The 20,537-nt window shown below is 40.2% G+C and overlaps 1 protein-coding gene across 5 annotated transcripts in view; it reads right to left on the bottom strand.

The window, feature by feature from the left end:
• The window catches only part of CLEC16A (C-type lectin domain containing 16A), a 156,412-nt gene that overhangs the window by 119,038 nt on the left and 16,837 nt on the right, over nucleotides 1–20,537 (bottom strand). For 4 of the 5 annotated variants that reach the window (XM_063430278.1, XM_063430273.1, XM_063430275.1 and 1 more), the window contains exons 5-7: nucleotides 17,126–17,231; nucleotides 14,931–14,993; nucleotides 4,206–4,329 (exon numbers count right to left, since the gene is read on the bottom strand). In XM_063430278.1, the coding sequence (XP_063286348.1) occupies nucleotides 4,206–4,329; nucleotides 14,931–14,993; nucleotides 17,126–17,231 (293 nt within the window). The remainder of the gene's footprint in view (nucleotides 1–4,205; nucleotides 4,330–14,930; nucleotides 14,994–17,125; nucleotides 17,232–20,537) is intronic. The other variant, XM_063430274.1, reaches the window with a different exon arrangement.

The following is a 20,537-nucleotide window of genomic DNA, read 5'->3' as shown; positions in this document are numbered from 1 at the left end:
GAGACATGTCCGAGGCATGGCTTTTTGGTTGTAAGTCTTCATCGAAGACCACTAATGACCAGACTTCTCCGAAGAGAAGATGAGTGTACCAGGGCCACACTGGATTCCACCAATTCTGGGCAGATGGCACCTTACGATTGCAAAGGTAAGTAAGCATTTTGTGTCTATAATCTTCTGCACTAAAGTTTCCTTGGCCAGCCACAGTGTCTACAGTACTTAATGTTTCATTGTGTTTCTTGTGAATAGCTTGACAGCACCTCGAAACCAGCCTGCCTTGAATTGTCTGCCTTTCACAGACCCTGTTAATGCAGTATAACTATCTTGTGTCTTCTTCCTGTGCTTAGTCCTGCCATAGTGTATGACTTTCGACATTTAAGTTATCTTCAGCTACCTCACCTTGTTAGCAGAGTTTGGCTGTTCCTCACCCAGTTTTATTCCTCCTACACACCTGTTCAATCTTCATGTTAAACTGATGATCATTAGCACTTCTTTAATACAACTGTTTAATAATATATTGACTATATGTATGCCTACAAGCTCACTGATTTTGTGCAGGTATACCTAGAAAAAACTAATGCTGTTTTGAAGACAAAGGATGGACACCGCAAATACCGATTTGATTAAAAAATGTCTTCAGTTCCACAATCACTTTATTTTGTTATTTGATAAACAATAAACTATTAACATTTCTATTTTAAAAATATATTCTTACATTACACCATTTATTAACACCTGCCTAAAACTTTTAAATTACACATGACATTGTTGGTGACATCAGTGACACCACAAGTGTGAGTGTGAGTATGTGTGTGTGTCTGTGTATGATGGAAATAGGTCTTAACGCATATCCTGTAACTCTTGGATGGGAATTCATGCATTCTTAAGAGAAGTATTTTTTTTTCACTCCCCCCTTCTAGCACCATCTTCTGCACTGTTTGTTTGTTTTGTTTTCTCCTTCTCACCCTCACTCTGTGATCTTCACACAAGATATTTACGACCTTCTGCAAGAATGGTGTCTATTTTCTATCAAACCTATGTCTTATCTGCACTCATTACGCTTTAACCTCTGTATCACAACTCATCTTTGAATCCTTTTGTCGTCTTGCTCAAAAATGCTTTAGACTTGAGAAAGGGAGGTTCTCCCGAAAGCTTGTCATTAAAAAATTCTGTTAGTCTAATAAAAAAGGTATAAGATACGAATTATGTGCAAAAAAAAACAACATGTATGAAATACATTTGAGAAAGTCATCATATAACAGGTATAATAGCACAGAAATTTTGCCACCCGGTTTTTAATAGGTAAAACCCTGCATTACTCCCTCATGCTAGTAACCGTTAAGACGTGCAACATCTCAGAGGGGCTAGTAGACAGCGTTATGTGCTCTGCTTAGGAATGTTGGGGCTGTCGGCTCAGCTTAGGCACGTGTACTATTGGGTAAGGGAGGGTGTTCATTATGGCCGTTGGCCATTGAAAGGAGTGGTGCAGGCCCTCACATAACAAACGTGATGTCTCCCATTGGGGAGCCTGTAAGTATAATTTCGGGTCTTTGCATATGCTTTGTGTTAGGGGAGGGGCAGGTCTGCTTAACCAGGATCGGTGGTAGTCTGCATACGGAGCTAGAGTTTTAAGTATGTCTGATGCCCTGTAACCTTCATAAACTAAAAAACCTTTAACGCCTTAGAGCAGTGTTCCCCAACCCCCGGACCGGTACCGGTCCGTGGATCAAACGGTACCGGCCGTCACTGTGGCGCATTGGTGGATCCAGGTGGGGGGGAGCAACGGGGCAATTGACCCCCCTCCTCCCCCCGAGATTCTCCCCCCGCCGGCTAGATCTAAATCACAGGGCTGACATTGCCCAAGTGCCAGCCCTGCAATGTGCCTGCGGAACTGGGAGGGAGATCAGAGCTCTCCCTCCCCGGTTCGCAGGCACTATGCTGACAGCCGGCGGGGGGAGGGAGAGGGAGGAGAGAGGACCCCGGAGCTCTTACCAGCAGCTCCTCCGGGTCCTCCTCTAGCGAGCATGGAGCGTTGCCGCGGTTACCACGGCAACACTCCAAATCTCGCGAGAGTGAACTCTAGCCCAAGAGCGCAGGCTAGAGTTCACTCCTACCACTGGGACCTCCCAGTAAAGGTAAGAAGGGAGGGGGGACATAAAGTATATATTTATTTTAATTAAATTTAAAAACAAAAAAAAAGCCTCCCTACCCTCCTTCCCCATCATATACACACACTACACACACTGCCCCACAAACATTGCCCCCCATACACACACTACACACACTGCCCCACAAACATCCTCGGCACAGTTCCTCTGGGCACAAAGGGAGTTACTTCATCGATGTTCCATGATGGGCTGGCCCTTGTTACTGCTGCAGGTGGCGAGAGTCCCAGTGACTGGAGAAACTTAGGCACCTCAGATATGTGTGTCAAGTGGGCCGTCTTACCAGCGTGCTCTGTGGTTAAACGATGAGGGCCCCATTTATAGGGGATAGAGTTCTCAAGCAGTAGCAAGGTGATGTGGTGGAGAGATCTGCGCCAGGTGAGAGTGTACCTTGAGAAGTCTCTGTATAGGGTCAAACTTGCTCCCTCAAACGTGATGGTAGGAGAGCCTCTCGCGGCTCCCATGAGAGCCCCCTGATTGGAGTCCCGGACAAATTTAATCAGCACGTCCCTTGGTGCTTCCTGGGGCGCTTTGAGTGCCTTGGGGATGCGAGAGCAGGTGTCAATCCCTACCTGCTTCGTTTGTTTGGGAGTCAGTAAGGTTGCCAGAAGCCTCCTACAATAGTGTGGTAATTCCAGGTTTCCCACCGATTCAGGCACACCCCGGATTCGCAGGTTTCGGGCTTTAGTTTTGTCCTCCATTCCCGCTAGTTGAGCGGTCAGCATTGCACAATGTTTTTGTAACTGTCCCAGAGCAGCGTCTGTCGCCACCTGTGCCACTCTTGTGCCCCCGAGAGACTCCTCCACGGAGACCACACGGCTTGAAAGCGTGGAGATTTCCCCTCGGACAAGCGCCATGTCGGCGTCAAACATCGCCCAGATAATTAACGTGAGTGCCTTAATGTCTGCTTTCGTGGCGGGTGCTGTGTCGCCTAGCTCTTTAGGCTGCTGGGGTGTAGCATGTACCTTGCTGGAAGCGTGGAAGGAATCTAGTACACTATCGTCGTCTGATGACTGAGTTGTAGGCCTCTATCAGCGCCATCTTGCCGGGCACTTGCTGCTGTATTGGGTGCATAAAAGTGCCTATATCTTTTGACCCCGAGCCAGGATCTGCTCTTCTTTGTTTTTTTCCCCATAATGTAGGGTGTCTTGAGGGATCTGTTTTGGGGTCTCACGCTCGGAGCTGTGGTGAGTTGCGACTTGCTCGTTTCAAGCAAGTTGTTTTGATAAAAATTGCTTCAAATTATGTTTTTACTGTTGTTTTAATATGCACTTGGGCATTTATAATAAACTGTATGTTTTACTGTAGGAGATTATTCTAGGTGCATTTATGCACTGTTTTACCAAATCCAATCTTGTTTTTTCATGCCATGAAGGTCCATGGCTATTCATAGAGAGGGAACACCTTGCTAAAGTAGAGTATACTGGGTATTATTGTACATATTGGTTAAAAGCTATATACTTTACTTTGTTCGATTAATGAGTGTTTTTTGTTGCTTTCAAGATCATTTTGAATTTTTTTTACTTCTCGTATACCACCCCTGTACATATGTCATCTTACAATTCGCCCGGCTTGATAAGAAAATATATAAACTTCTTAGAATGCCTCTATATCTGGAGTTTTAGCTGGTGCTTAGAATTTTGAACACGATTTTGTCAAATTTATTTCTTAGCACTGAAAACAATCTTTATTATTACGTTTTAAAAAAAATGCATGTGCTACAAATATTTCTTTAGATTGAAAATATTACTTTTTTTATTCTAAGAAATAAAACAATTTAATGTTAAAGAGTACTAGTAAAAGTAATTATTAGTAAATCGAAATTCAAAAAAAATCTGATATTATTAAATGCATCTCAGGGAGAGCTTCTATACCGAGATATCAACAATATATTTAGATATCATAAAAAGGAGATAACAGTCAAGAGAATATCACAAGGTATATAAAAGCATTTTACTTCTGTTCTGCAACTGTATACTCATTCTCTGATATTTATTGCATACTTAAAGGAAAACAAATACAATAACAGTAAAATACACTTACTCTTCATCAGTTTGAACGCACTTATCAAGTTCAATGACGTGAATTCCTATGAACCAAACTAGATTGGAAAAATACGGTACTGCTGTTTTATCTCTTATATAGTGCAACATCGGCTGGTTGTGAACTAAAAAAATAAATAAATTAAAATTAATATTGATATGATAGAGAACATTTTTAAAACACTATATACTCTTACAGACCATCATAAAGAAATATTAAGAGTTCAAAATTGGTATGCATTTTATTATTTTCTAAATAATCTTATTCTTGTAACACACAACATATTTTTTTTCTTTTACGAAGACATTATATTAAACAGAGTAAACACAAAATGTGTGCATGTGTCTAAAAACAAGCATTTCAGATGTAGTAGAAATATATAGGTGTGGATGAAACTTATTTTAAAAGCTCAGTGTGTGCATGCAGAGGGTGGATACACTGAATGGCAGTGCTGCATGCTGTTCAGCACTGCCCTAGGAAGCACCTTTAGTAGCAATCTAAAGAGAGGCCAGTGGAGGTATAACTAGGCTGTAATGTAAACACTTTTTTTTTCTCGAAAAGACAGTGTTTACTGCAAAAATCCTGCAGGGAATGATTCTACTCACCAGAACAAATACAAAAAGCTGTGTTTGGTGACTATAGTGTCCCTTTAATAATCACATGTAAATTAGCATAATTCAAAATGTGTTTCATTGTTATGGTACTAATATTTACATTTCAGCCCCTTTCCAGCATTTGGACACTCCATGCCACCCAGAATGTTACATTTTAACCCCTTAAGGACCAACCTTCTGGAACAAAAGGGAATCATGACATGTCACACATGTCATGTGTCCTTAAGGGGTTAACCCCTTCCAACTGTGGAAGCTCCATGCCATTCTAAAAATAGTGGGCTATAAAACCGTTCGGGCAGCATCGAACATCCTTTAAATCTTTAAATCACTGAACTAAATAATCGCATTCCAAGTTTGCCTCAGACAGAGGGAGACCCCAGTGTCTAAAAGGGTCTTCCTGCGTGCCCCCTGCTGACAGTAAATGGGGCGGTTAGTGCTGGCTGCCAAGCACTGGCCACTATTTAATCGGCACGGACAGCATGCAAATGATGCAACATGGGAGGGTGATCTTCTCATGTTTCAATCACACAACACAATAATCAGTGCCTAGTTTATGACATCTCAATGATGCAGAGATATAGTTACACCTTCAGCAGCTAAGGGCTTAAGTGCAATGTTTCATTGTGAACATACACTCTCCAGACACCATGACAACTTCAAATCAGTTAAGTGGGCATTGTGCCTGCAGTAACCCTTTAACTACATTTAAATCTTAGACATATGAGGCATTTAACAATTAGGCATTAATCATGTGAAATCTATTTTGAGTTATTTCTCTTTAGTTGCACTTCATCTGTAGAAATTATTTACACAGCTGACTATTTCACTACAGGGTTAAAGGGATACTCCAGAACCGCTACAGCTTAATCGGGGATGGGGAATTCCTATAGTTTTTCCTCTTGGATTTAATTCACAAAAGTTTGAAGTTTGGTGAATATCCTAGTCAATGGGGGCATGGCTTGGACGCGGACCATGATGGCAGCATAAACAGAGAGCTCCGCTTCACCGGGTCCTATTAAACGCTAGAAAATAAGCTTTGAACTGTAAATGGGTTGTGCAAAACAACCAGAACTCCCCCAGACCCTGATGGGCTCAAAATCGGGGCACTAGCTTGGTCCAATGGACGGATTTCTACATTTACAGGCCGGCACAAATGGAGAGGCCAAGAGCCCCAAGATGGTGTCGACCTCTCCGACCTCCCTACCGACGCAGAAAAAGCCTTCAACCGGGTTTGACTGGTCGTACATGATGGCTACGCTGAGGAAGATGGGCCTGGGGGAGCGGCTGCTCACCTGGATTAAAGCATTGTACAATAACCCACGTGCTTCGGTGAGAGTCAACAGGGCCCTGACGGCAGACTTTCGCATCACCAACGGAACAAGGCAGGGATGCCCCCTCTCTCTTCTGCTGTTTGCTTTGTCACTCTACTACAAGCGATTCGCCAAAACTCTGACATCCAAGGATATATCTGGCAGGGTGTCGAACACAAAAGTCGCCGCTTACGCGGATGACCTTATCTCCAATCCTCAGACCACGCTACCATGCCTCCCCTCGGAATTCGACAACTATGGCAGATTCTCGGGGCTCAAACTAAATATATCGAAATTCTAGGTGCTAAATCTAACGTTACCTACAGAAGAATACATTGCACTGAACCAGCTGTTCCCATTCCATTGGTGCTTCGGCAAAATGAAATATATCAGCATCTGGGCGACTACAGACCCGCAAACTATATAATCAACACAACTTCATACCTCTACTAAAAATGCTGCTGGCATCCTGATTAGATGGGCATACCCACATGTGACATGGCGAATAGTGGTGGTAAAATGTATTTTACCAAGGGCTCTGTACCGCTTTCAGACCACCCCATTGGCCTTACTGGCCTCGTTCTTCAAATCGCTGAAAACGTCAAATACATGTGGAGAGGGGAACGGTCTCAAAATCGCCACAACATACTGTGTTTGCCACGACATGGGGGGGAGGGTTGCACTACCCCACTTTAAGTGTTACTATCAAGCCACGATTATGAAATGCATCCTCGAATGGCATGTCGGCGATCCTCAAAATCAATGGATGGCTTTGGACAGAGGAAGCATTAACACATCCTTGGAAACAGCAGTTTGGCGGGGAGGACATGGAGACCTGGAACACTAACCTGAGTGGGATCCGGTACAAGCACTACGATACGAGAACAGACACATATATCCCCCAAGCCCAGTCCCTGTCTACCAGTGACAAACAACAACAAACTTGGGGAAGGACTCCCACCGAGAGCTTGGTCATTCCTCGGAGACCAGGAGTATATCCCTATCCAGAGGGCCCTGCAGGAAGGATCTTTGAGAAGCCTGTACTAGATGCTGGAGGGCAGACAGCGAACACCACTGGATGTTCTACGTTATATGCAACTGGCTCACTATTACAACTCGCTCCCACACAAACACAGGTTACATAGGGAACTCACCTTGTTTGAGGCGTGGGACCACTCTGGACAAAGCTGTCTCCACACTATATCAACATCTCCTTGTGGGAGATCGGACAGCAAATACCACTTTCCAAACACAATGAGAGACACTCCTAGGCAAAACATTCTGACCAACACAGAGGGAAATGGCGTTACTGTGGCAGTCCAAGAGCTCCATCAGTCCGCAATACCAAGAGACAAATTATAAACTATTGTCTCTATGGTATAAAATGCCGACCCTCCTCAATAGAATCTTCCACGCGATTCCCCCAACATGCTTGAGATGCCAACTAGAGAGAGGGACAACAATACATATCTGGTGGGAATGCAGGGATATCATCCCATTCTAGGAGATGATAAAAACGGATGCAGTAGCCACACTGGGAGAACAGACCGATTGGTCAGCGGAATTAACTCTTCTATACATTTCATCCAAACCAATCTCTCTTTATAGATTTTTTTTAAAAATAAAATTATATATAAATAAAAAAAAAAAAAAAAATTAATAATAAATAAACCGATACTCCGTCATCTACTGAATGCGGCCAAGGCCCTTATCCCAGCATACTGGAAACGGATCTAGATCCCTCGGAGGGATGAGTGGATCCGCAGTGTTGAGGACATTCAGGCAGCGGAGGCACTCCATGCCTCATTACTAGGCAGAGGGGCAAGGCACGCAGAGACATGGCAACCCTCATGGCTCGCAACCTGTAAGACTGAGAACTAAACAGTTCGGTGGGGGAGGGGAGTGGCAGCCTCGGATGATGACTATTCGTCTCTATCCTATACCCCCTTTTTTTTCCTTTCAGATCGACCTATCTTGGTGCCATCCTCTCCTAGACCCAATCCGAGTCACTCGGGGAGGTTCGCCTATTAGAAATTACAGACAAAATGGCGCCAACTGAGCCCCCTTTCCCTTCGGACCATCTAGCCATGATAAGTGATCTTACACATGAAGTAAGGGGAAGCGGGTATCGCACAGGGGGATGATTGACAGGTAGTAATGAAATTAATATTATGCCCCATGAGCATGCCAGCTGTCTATGTTCTGTATACCCATGTACCAGGCCTGCGCACTCTTTGACATGCCAAATGTTTATAATGGTCAATAACATTGTACTCTTGATATACCTGGTATGGGCTGGGAATGATGCTTCCTACTATGATCACCCCGATGCATTGTCTTTCAAACGGTATAACCCGATACACTGATGTAATATATATACACATTCTCCTACTTTCACATATTGCATGTGATACATTATTTCTTATGTTGATTCTGTTATCGAGACCTGCGCCTCTCGAACTATATCCTTCTCCTGCTATATGTAAAACGAAAATCTCTCAATTAAAAACAGATTTGAAGAACAAAAAAACAAAAAAAAAATATCCTGGTCAATGTTCAGGGCTCTAATGCAGGTGTCCAAATCAGAAATTATTTTGTGTGCCATGACAGTAGATTGTCATAATGGGCAAGTAGACTGGGCTACTGCTTTAGATCCTTGGACAAATAGATTTTCTAGAAATTTCCACCCACTCGTTAATTTAGTGGCTTCAACAATTGTAAACACTGCCTTTAAAGACATACAGTTTATTCAGAAAGTATCCAGACCCATTTATTTTACACTTTTTTATGCTGCAGCATTATTTTACAATTTTTTTTTCATATACATTTACACACAATACCTGATGTTAATAAAGCAAAAAAAAAAAAAAGAATTTTGAAAACTTTATAAATGTATTAAAAAGAAGAAGCTGAAATATCACGTTAACATAAGTATTCAGACCACTTGCTATGGCACTTGAAACGTAGCTCAGATGCATGCCATTTCAGCTTGGAAAAAAGTACCTAAAAGGACAATGGGAAACACAATTCTCAGATGTAACAAAGATTAAACTGTCTGGCCTCAACCAAACTATCATGTTTAGAGGAAGTCAGGCACCACTCATTACCTGTACAAAGCCATCCCAACAATATAGCATGGTATTGGTAGCTTAATGCCTTGGGGTATTTTTCACCAGCTTGGACTGGGAAAGTAATCAGAGTTCAGGGAAAACTGAACTCATAAAAAAAAAAAAAAAAAAAAAAAATCCTCAAGGAAACCTTTTCCAGATCATTTAGGACCTCAGACTGGGCCAAAGGACAAGGACACCAAGAACAAATCCAAAACAATGCAAGAGTGGATTAAAGACAACTGTGTCTTTGAGTGGCCCAGAAAGAACCAGGACTTTAACCCAACTGAACAACTCTAGAGAGTCCTGAAAATTGCTATGCACCGACGGTCCCCATGCAACCCGACAGTGCTTGACAGACTCTGCAGAGATGAATGGCAGAAACGACCCACATCCATCCAAGTGTGCCAAGCTTGTCACATCTTACCCAAAAAGACTTGAGGCTGTAATCCTTGCCGAAGGTGCTTCAAAACCAAGTACTAAAGTTAATTGTTTGAATACTTATGAGAATGTGATATTTCATTTTTGTTCTGTAAAATATTTGCAATGGTGTCAATCTGGTTTTTGCTTTGTCATTATGGGATATTGAGTGTATGATACAGGATATGCAAAAAATATATATATTTTAAACAATTATAGCAAACTGCTGTAACATTAAAAATGTGAAAATGAAGGGGTCTTAATACATTCTGAATGCACTATACTAATAGAAAATAATACAAACATAAAGTGTACATTTTCAAGTCCTATCCTACTAACCAGGGCAAAATTTTCACTTGCCAAAGACTTGTGGTGAGGTAAAAGTTTGAGCCTGCATACATACTGTGCAAATATATACATACATACATACATACACTACTGTGCAAAAGTTTTACGCAAATGTTAAAAATGCTGTAAAATAAAAATGCTTTCAAAAATAGATCGGTCCATAATTTATTTGTATCAATTAACACAATGCAAAGTAAGTGAACAGAAGAAAAATCTAAATCAAATCAATATTTTTTCCCACCGTTTGCCTTCAAAACAGCATCACTTCTTCTAAGTACACTTGAACAAAGCCAGGGATTTCTGGCATATAGTAAGGTGCATGATTAAACAATACCAAACAGGTGTTCATCAATTTAATATGAGGATGAAACTAGACTTGTGTCCAAATGCTTTTCAGCTGGTAATCTGCACCTGAACAAATTGATTAGTTCAGGATTTACCTGTGGAGTCTTATACAATGAAAAAGAGTCCACAAGAAAAATCCAGGACAGATCGATTACTTTGAGCATAAATTAAAAGTTATTTGACTCATTCGTCCCAGATGAAAAGCATTAATGCTTGTTGAAGCACAAATCAAATAATCCACAAACGCATTTCAGCTAAGACAAACAAATCAAATACCTTTAAATCAGTTCATCTGTGATTTACCTTTGGAGTCTTATTCAACGAATAACTCCACAGGTGATTCCCAGATGGGTGGATTTGTTTGGGCCCATATTGAAAGACAGACAAAATTAGTTTCTCATTTAAAGCAGTGCGCCTTTCCTTCTTCCTGCACTCCCTCCCTGCTTCCCTCTGTTTTCAGCAATTACTTGTTTTTCATAGAGCAAAAACCCTCCCATCCTCTCTACTCTCTCTAGAGAGTGCTGACATGCGCTCTGACTAGGGAAAGTGGTCCAATCAAATGCTTCTTGTAGAGAAACATCTGACTGGGCTGCAGATTACACAGTTCGATGCCAGACGGGGAGTGGAAACAAGGGAGGAGGACCTCACCCAACGTCATTTATCTAGTTTATAAGTTGTTCATTAACCCCTTAAGGACCATACTTCCGGAATAAAAGGGAATCATGACATGTCACACAGGTCACGTGTCCTTAAGGGGTTAAAGATGGGGTGCAGACAGATTCAGTAGTGCCCAAATAGGCATTATAAAGAGAAAAATTTATTAAAGGACCACTATAGGCACCCAGACCACTTCAGCTCAATGAAGTGGTCTGGGTGCCAGGTCCCTCTAGTTTTAACCCTGCAGCTGAAAACATAGCAGTTTCAGAGAAACTGCTGTTTCACTGAGGGTTATTTCCAACCTCTAGTGGCTGTCTGACAGCCGCTGCAGGCGCTTCCGCGATTCTCACTGTGAAAATCACAGTGAGAAAACGCTGGACGTTCATAGGAAAGCATTGAGTAATGCTTTCCAATGGGCAATTTGAATGCACGCACGGCTCTTGCCACGCATGCGCATTCGGATTGGACGTCGGCAGGGGGTAGAGAGTTCCCCAGCGCTGAGGGAGCCAAGCGCTGGAGAAAGGTAAGTGGCTGAAGGGGTTTTAACCCCTGCAGCCCAGCGGGAGGGGGGCCCTGAGGGTGGGGGAACCTAATGACCCTATAGTGCCAGGAAAACAAGTTTGTTTTCCTGACACTATACTGCTCCTTTAATGAGAAACAGGTTATAGTAACCCTTTCAGTTAAATATTAGGTTTGTATTGATTTCATTGATGATATTAAATGTGTTAAATGCAGGCTGAGAGGGCTAGGAGAGGTTGTCTATACCAGACAGATATAAGAGAGTGAGAAATAAAGGGCTCTACCCTATTATTGGCACCCTTGGTAAATATGAGCTAAGAAGCCTGTGAAATATTGCCTTTATTGTTTAACCTTTTATTCAAGAAAGTACGCAAAAATACTCTGCAATTGTTTTATATCCTGAGAGCAAAAAACAAAAACAAAAAAAAACATCCTTTTTAAATATACATGTGGCATAATTATTGGCACCCTTTTAGTCAATATTTTGTGCTGCCTCCCTTTGCCAAGATAACAGCTCTGAGTCTTCTCTTATAATGCCTGATGAGGTTGGAGAATACATGGCAAGGGATGGGAGTCCGTTCCTCCATACAAAATCTCTCCAGATTCTTAAAAATTTCGAGGTTGACGCTGATAGATCCTCCTATTCAGTTCACCCCACGGGGTTTAAGTCAGGGGACTTTGATGCTGTTGTCAGTAAACCATTATAGTGTTGATGTATGTTTTGAATCATTGTCCTACATCAAGATCCGAACCATGGTCCATTTTAAGCTTTTTGATAGAGTCCATGATGTCATGTATCCTAACAAAATGTCCATGTCGCCTGGCAGAAAAACTGCCCTCAAAACATTAAAGAGCCACCACCATATTTAACTGTGGGCACAAGGTACTTTTCCATATGGCTACCTCTCTGTGTGCACCAAACTTACCTCTGGTGTTTGCCAAAAAGCTCTACTTTGCTTTCATCTGAACATAGAACCTGATCTCATTTGACACTTGAGATTGAGTTGGATGAGAGTAGAGGCGTTTTTTCTTGAAACCTTTCCAAACAACTTGTGGAGATTGTAGTTTTGAAGACCTTCTGACTCCGGTATGCAATTCTCCCACTGTGAACCTTGGAGATTGTTTGGCCACTTGAACCATTTTCTTCACAGACAATGTTGACACATGTCTTCTTCCAGGTTGATTCACAGCATTTTTAGTTGACTGGAACGTCTTTATTATTGCCCTGGTGGTGGAAATGGGCATTTTGCTACTTTCTTAGAGCTACTTCCCATATTGTGAAGTTCAACAATCTTTTGCAGCACATCACAGCTATATTCCTTGGTCTTACCCATTGTGATAAATGTCTAAGGGAATGTGTTACCTCATTTATACCTCTGTGAAACAGGATGTTGCACAATTTCCTATTCCTAGGTGTACTAAAAAATTTAAAATATCAGAAGGGATATACTAAAAATATATTTTTTTTAATAAAAATTCACAAGGGTGCCAATAACTGTGCCACGCATATATTAAGATTTTTATTTTTTTATTTTTTAATAAACCTGAGTAGTGTTTGCAGCTGTTTAATATACATGAAAGCAGAGTATTTTGTGTATTTTTTGGAACAAAAGATCAAAAGGTTAAACATTAAAACACAGCCTTCTTATTCATATTTACCAAAAGGTACCAATATTAGTGAAGGGCACTGCATGCTGGGTGTCCGAGCAAAGTGGGAAGTTGGGAAGCTGTGGGAGTTGGAGTAAGATAGAGAAAAGTGAACAATGCTGTATAAGGTGTAAAGGAAGAGGAAAACTAGGTAAAGGCTTTTGTGAGGAATTTGAAGGGAGAAGAGGTTGTATGTAAAGAAGAGGCAAAAAAAGACTAAAGAGGGTGTGTCTGACAAATGGGGGGCGAGAAAAGGTGAAGAGGTAGTGTGTGATGAATGGGGATGGGAAAAGGTGAAGAGGTAGTGTGTGATGAATGGGGATGGGAAAAGGTGAAGAGGTAGTGTGTGATGAATGGGGATGGAAAAAGGTGAAGAGGTAGTGTGTGATGAATGGGGATGGAAAAAGGTGAAGAGGTAGTGTGTGATGAATGGGGATGGAAAAAGGTGAAGAGGTAGTGTGTGATGAATGGGGATGGAAAAAGGTGAAGAGGTAGTGTGTGATGAATGGGGATGGAAAAAGGTGAAGAGGTAGTGTGTGATGAATGGGGATGGAAAAAAGTGAAGAGGTAGTGTGTGATGAATGGGGATGGAAAAAGGTGAAGAGGTAGTGTGTGATGAATGGGGATGGAAAAAGGTGAAGAGGTAGTGTGTGATGAATGGGGATGGAAAAAGGTGAAGAGGTAGTGTGTGATGAATGGGGATGGAAAAAGGTGAAGAGGTAGTGTGTGATGAATGGGGATGGAAAAAGGTGAAGAGGTAGTGTGTGATGAATGGGGATGGAAAAAGGTGAAGAGGTAGTGTGTGATGAATGGGGATGGAAAAAGGTGAAGAGGTAGTGTGTGATGAATGGGGATGGAAAAAGGTGAAGAGGTAGTGTGTGATGAATGGGGATGGAAAAAGGTGAAGAGGTAGTGTGTGATGAATGGGGATGGAAAAAGGTGAAGAGGTAGTGTGTGATGAATGGGGATGGAAAAAGGTGAAGAGGTAGTGTGTGATGAATGGGGATGGAAAAAGGTGAAGAGGTAGTGTGTGATGAATGGGGATGGAAAAGGGTGAAGAGGTAGTGTGTGATGAATGGGGATGGAAAAAGGTGAAGAGGTAGTGTGTGATGAATGGGGATGGAAAAAGGTGAAGAGGTAGTGTGTGATGAATGGGGATGGAAAAAGGTGAAGTGGTAGTGTGTGATGAATGGGGATGGAAAAAGGTGAAGTGGTAGTGTGTGATGAATGGGGATGGAAAAAGGTGAAGAGGTAGTGTGTGATGAATGGGGATGGAAAAAGGTGAAGAGGTAGTGTGTGATGAATTAACCCACATCAGATCTGTCCATTTCAGGGATCTTTGCGAAATATTCAAAAACCTCTGAAATTGACAGATATACTTTAAAAGATTAACCTATTCAACATGACCACTTCACTCTGCCTGGAGTCTGTATATGCAGTGTTTTGCTATTAAAGTGTATCCCCCTCTGCGGCCAGAGGTTCAACTACACCTCCGGCCACATCATTGGGGCATAATTGCTTGTTCCAAGATGGCCAATGTGAATTCTATGCAAAGCATTTATTTCTCAGAGACTCAGCTTGGTTATTTGTTGTATTCATCTCCTCTATTCTTTTGGCCTTATCCAGTTGTTATATTTAGGTGTCAATGTTAAACATAAAACCTTTAAGGGCTCTATATGCTTCTATTACATTTCTTAATTTTCTGTTTGTTTATTTTTGGGGGGGAAAACAAAAAACAACAGAAAAAAAAACACTAACCACAATTGGTCTGGCTCCTACTTTCATTGAGAACGTTTAACTGGTTGTTCAGGAGGAGAGCCACTATCAAAACAAAAATATTACAAAACTCAGAAAAGGAGTGTGAGGAAATAGAGGAAGGTGAAGAGTAAGTCAACAGTGGTTTCACTGCTATAAAAATTACACAGTTTTATCCTCCAACTAATAACTGAAGAACATTTCTTCAATATACTGGTAACACGTTAGTTTTAGAGAAATGTGAAATGTCCATGTGTAAACCTGCCATTTTAGTTCATCAAAGATGGTTTGATTTTCTTCAATAAAAATATAGTATGCCACCTAGAATGTACACATGTAGTCACTAGGCAACAGGTGGGCATTTAGTCATTCTTAGTCCTCAAAATATTAATTTAACTCACATGTTTTCAACTTTCCCTTGTCAGGGGCTAATCTCAAGGTTTTGTCCAGGGGTCAGGGCATACAATAAATTGAGGTAAAACCTTAAGGAATATAAATAAAGATTGGTCTTTCAAGTCGCAGACTGGAGCATTTGGCCAAAACAACCTAATCTCTCTCAACAAAGAGGTTTTATGCACTCTTTTTTTTTCTGTCTCATGCTTATCAAGTAAGCTTTGCATTTGCAAAATGTAATGGTATACAAATGAAAAGTATACTCTTCATGGAACAAATGTCCTCCCAGAACTTCTTCAGGTGTTATACAGGCCCATGGAGCTGGTGTTCATATAGCAACTTAGCCAGAAAGAATACTTTGAATTCCATTTGCCCCTCTCTATATGCAAACAAAAAGTTGGGGAGATTACTTCATACTTGCATAAGATTCCAGCATACATCTTAGCATATCATTACCACAGTCTGCAGATAACTTAATTGAGAATGATACTGCATGAGAAGACTATATTGAAAACATTACAACGTTAACAGACCTGCTGAAGTATGTTAGACATAACTTTGATGCCCCGAGCTAATAGGATCACAAAGGAGGAACCATCCATGCATGCATACTGGTATAAGGTTCTCAGCTATGGAGTCAGCAGTGATATTGGATAATACTGCAGCTTCCATGTGCCATAGTCTTTCACAGTAAGGATATTCCAATTAAACATTGCTACCTGCGGTTTCATTCAACGTCAAACGAAGGGACTACAGAACACACCCACACAATCATCAGTGTTCTTATATGCAAGAATTCAGAAACTCCCTTGACCTAAACTACCACAGGAGCAGAGAGTAAACTTAAGTAACAAAAATGAATCACAAAAATGAATTGGTTCCCTTCTACTAATTGTGTTTGGACAGTGGGGAGGCATACAGGAGATCAGATTATATACATGTCTTTAACATGCTTGTTAAATCCAATTAATAAAATAGAGGCACTTGAAAACAACAGGTTCCAAATACACACACCACTCCCTGTGTACCAATAGTACCAATAAAAATGACCAAAAAATAATACTTATACATGTGCAGATGTAGGTGAAAAATATTCCATGTAGTAGATACCTATAATAACACAAAAGAATGGTGCATAGTATAGCTTGTATATACAAATACAAGAATATAAAAGTGATTGAATCCACTCACGAATTTCAGAGCCGTGCCAGGCTCTGTATATAATGCCCAAGGGTGCCTCAAAGGGCTATGTGGGGAATCCTGGATGATATCCCCCCAAATCAGGAAGAACATCAATGATGATATAAAAATAAACAAATTTATTCCAAATAAAGGTTAAAAAATAGCTGTGCAGGTACCATATGGTGACACACAAATTCACAGTTATGCAGACGCGTTTCAACTCAGTCCGAGTTTTCGGACAACTATTCTTGTATTTGTATATACAGTCTATACTATGTACCATTATTTTGTGTTATTATAGGTATCTACTACATGGAATATTTTTCACCTACATCTGCACATGTATAAGTATATTTTTTGGTCATTTTTATTGGTACACAGGGAGTGGTGTGTGTATTTGGAACTTGTTGTTTTCAAGTGCCTCTATTTTATTACTTTGACTCTAGGGTGTTGGGGAACACCTTTTTCACTCCATTACTGTGTTTTTTGTTTATTTTACTGTGTAAGCGCCATCCACTTTATCACTTTTTCTATTTTTGTTAAATCCAATGCTACACAATTTTATTGACTTGAAAAACGATGATTCACAAAAAAAAAAAAAGAAAAAAAGTAACTGTACTTACCTTTGTATATATTCAAAGTGATGTTTCTCACTGCTACTCTCACCATATGCTCAGGATGGTTGAAGAATTTAATGGCTTCAGTGTAAAGAGCAAAATCGTTGGTGTGCTGAGGAAAAATAATTGCACTTAATATTTAGAAAAAAAATATATAAAACAAGACACTTTGTCTATAGCCCTAATTTTGTTTGTTTTATTTAAAAAAATTAAAATAATGAAGTTAACATTTCTCATCCCGTAGATGGGCTGTGTACATGCATTTAATGAGGAAGTATTTTCTTTGAATAAGGGGGCATGTAAAGGAGGCAGCAAAGAATAAATAGTGTACTACTATATCTTTTTGGTGCAAAAACTATAAACATTTAGTATGCAAAAATATAGCATATTTAATCAGGCCAAAACCACTGAAACCTATGAAATCCATTAAAGATGTACTGGTGCCTGGAGTATCCTTTAATACATTATTTTGTCATTGTCACTCAATTTAAGAACAATGAAAATGACAGATTTTATCAAATATTTAATGCAAGTTTGCTGGTCAACTTGCTGACAATACATTCCATTGTTCTAAAAGTCCTTATTTTATTTACATATTGCATTTAAACTGTGTTTTGTTTCTGTAACATTAGACAACTTGTACATTTCTATGGATGCATATTTGCAGAACAGAAAATAAACCTAAAAAAAACCCCCCCAAAAAAACGCTATGAAAGTGCCCTGCCTCAAACACCCACTTCAAATGCTTACTTCCCATTGTGCAATTAAAGGAGTCAAGCTACCACCTATCCACTCTAGCTGTTCATTTAACAAATCAGTGCTTTCTGCAATCCAATTATTTCAAATACATCCAGGCAATTGCTGCAAATTTGCTCTGAGAGACCAAATTCTAACTGTATTTTGCTTTAGTAAACATGAGAATTTTTATTGTGGTCAGAATTTGGTTATTTTCAACAGATTTTCTACATCCGGACAAGATCTGGTGTTCAGTAAATAACCCTGTCGATACTGTATGCACCATATTTCTCATTACATGTATATATTTGAAATGTGGGCAGTGAATATTCTTCTTGGCCACCCAAGGAAGCACTCAATTACTTCCCTTGCGGTTTCACCCTTATGTTGCAAGTTGCCAGCGTTCTAATTGATTGGTGCAAACATTCCAGGGGGCACTGGGGAGGTTCCCGTTCGGCAACCGAACAAGACAAAAAGCAATCCGCGAATGCAAACGAACGGGCCGCCACGCGCCGAGGCTTCTCTTGCGGTTTGTGGTTTTCACACCTCGTTAGTGAGGTGTGTACGTTCTAACTAAACATTCTAAATGGGGTATGGGGGTGGTCCCCGTTCAGGAGGCGAACAGAACCCGTTCGTTTGGGCTCTCCCGAATGGGGAGTAGGTAGAGCACAGGAATACAATACAATATAGGGGAAAACACTGAAACACAGTGAATCACACACAGCAATTCACTAACATGCAGCGGTCCCACTATGTATATATATATAGAGATAAAAATATGCACACACAAACACTTTTATTTCCTATATATGTATAATAGATTATAAAATGCTTTAATAATTTTATAATATATTATACATATATAATATATGTAAAATATATTTTTTATTTCGACTTTTTAGCAGCCTGGGTGACTGCCTGACAGCTCAGATAGTCCCCCTGCTGGCAGCTCCATAGACTCCTATTGGCCTGAGCTGCTGCAGGGGGACTCAGGCAGTCTCCCCCAACCGTGAGCGCCGGTCCAGGTAAGTCCAGGGCTCCTATTTGCAGGGGACGTACCTCCTTATGATCGTTATTTTTAAATGTAATATCAAAATACAGTTAGAACAAATTGAAACGGGTATATAATTTTTTTTAATGTAATTTATTTTTTTTTCTTCATTTTGCCCTATGTATTTATCATTTTTAATATAAACATAATATTAACATAATTCTAAGTGAATATTTTTATATATACATATATATATATATATATATATATATATAATCCAAGTACTTTTTATATACTTCACAAACTTTTATTTAACTTTTACTTTTTTTTTTTTAAAGTTAAGAGAGCTCAGGCAGGCCCCCTGCAGGCACTGCACAAGCCGGCTATTGCCGCCATGTAATCGCGAAGACCCCGCGATCACATGGCCCGGGAGGGCCAGATCAGGCCGTAGGGGTCTGCCTGAGCTCCCAGGCAGACCCCAAGATCGCGATCACCGGCGGCGGATCACCAGCAATCAGGTAAGTGGCTATTTGCTATCGGACGTGCCAAGTACGTCCAAGATCGTTAACGACCATTTTTTGTCGGACGTAGGTCAGGAAGGGGTTAAAGAGTTTTGAGTAACCTGCAAGCACTGAAACATGACTTTCAATTCCAAATTCAAGATTATTTATAAATATGATACATAGAAGCAGTTCCACAATAGAACTCTGACGGACAACACTTACCACTTTTGTCCAGCTTGACAATTTACCATTAATGACAACCCTCTGTACTCTATCTTTAACCCCTTAAGGACGCAGGACGGTTCAGGACCGTCATCGGCATTTTTCCATTGCCGACCGCTGACGGTCCTGAACCGTCCTAACTTTGAGATTTACTTACCCGATCGCCGTCGTTCCCCCGGCGGCGATCGGCGGTGCTCCCGTTGTGGGGAGACTGCCTGCAGCCCAGACAGTCTCCCCATGGCAGATTAGGACCCCTGTGGCCATGTGATCGCTCAACAGGCCGACCACATGGTCACAATAGGTGTCCATGTGTCTGCCTGCAGCGGGACTGTCTGTGCTGACAGGCAGTCTCCCTGCCAGTGTAAAATCAGAAAAAAAATTAAAGTTAAAGTTAATAAAAAAAAAAAATTATATGTGTGTAATATATATATATATATATATATATATGATATATATGATATATAGACATATTATATAGGTATAATATATGTCTATATATCATATATATATATATATATATATATATATATATATATATATATATATATATGATATATAGACATATATTATACCTATATAATATGTCTATATATCATATATATATATATATATATATATATATATATATATATATATATATATATATAATAATGTCATACTAAGTGTTTTTATATTTTTATATCAAAATACACTTAGAATGAAATTGTATATATATCTATGTATATATAAATAAATAAAAAGAATACGAACTATTCATATGTCCATATACAAAATTACATAAATAATTATATAAATATACACGTAGACTTCAAATATATAAATATGCATATATATTTAAATTCTACGTGCGTATTTATGTAATATTTTTACATAATTAAGTAATTTTATTGATTGCAATTTAAGGGACCTGCCTGCCAACTCAGGCCGAAAGTCCAGAGAATTTAATTTGCCATCACTGTATTTTACC

The sequence above is a fragment of the Pelobates fuscus genome, chromosome 8, assembly GCF_036172605.1.
Source record: "Pelobates fuscus isolate aPelFus1 chromosome 8, aPelFus1.pri, whole genome shotgun sequence".
Taxonomy (NCBI): Eukaryota; Metazoa; Chordata; class Amphibia; order Anura; family Pelobatidae; genus Pelobates; species Pelobates fuscus.
This window is presented reverse-complemented; position numbering and strand designations above follow the sequence as displayed.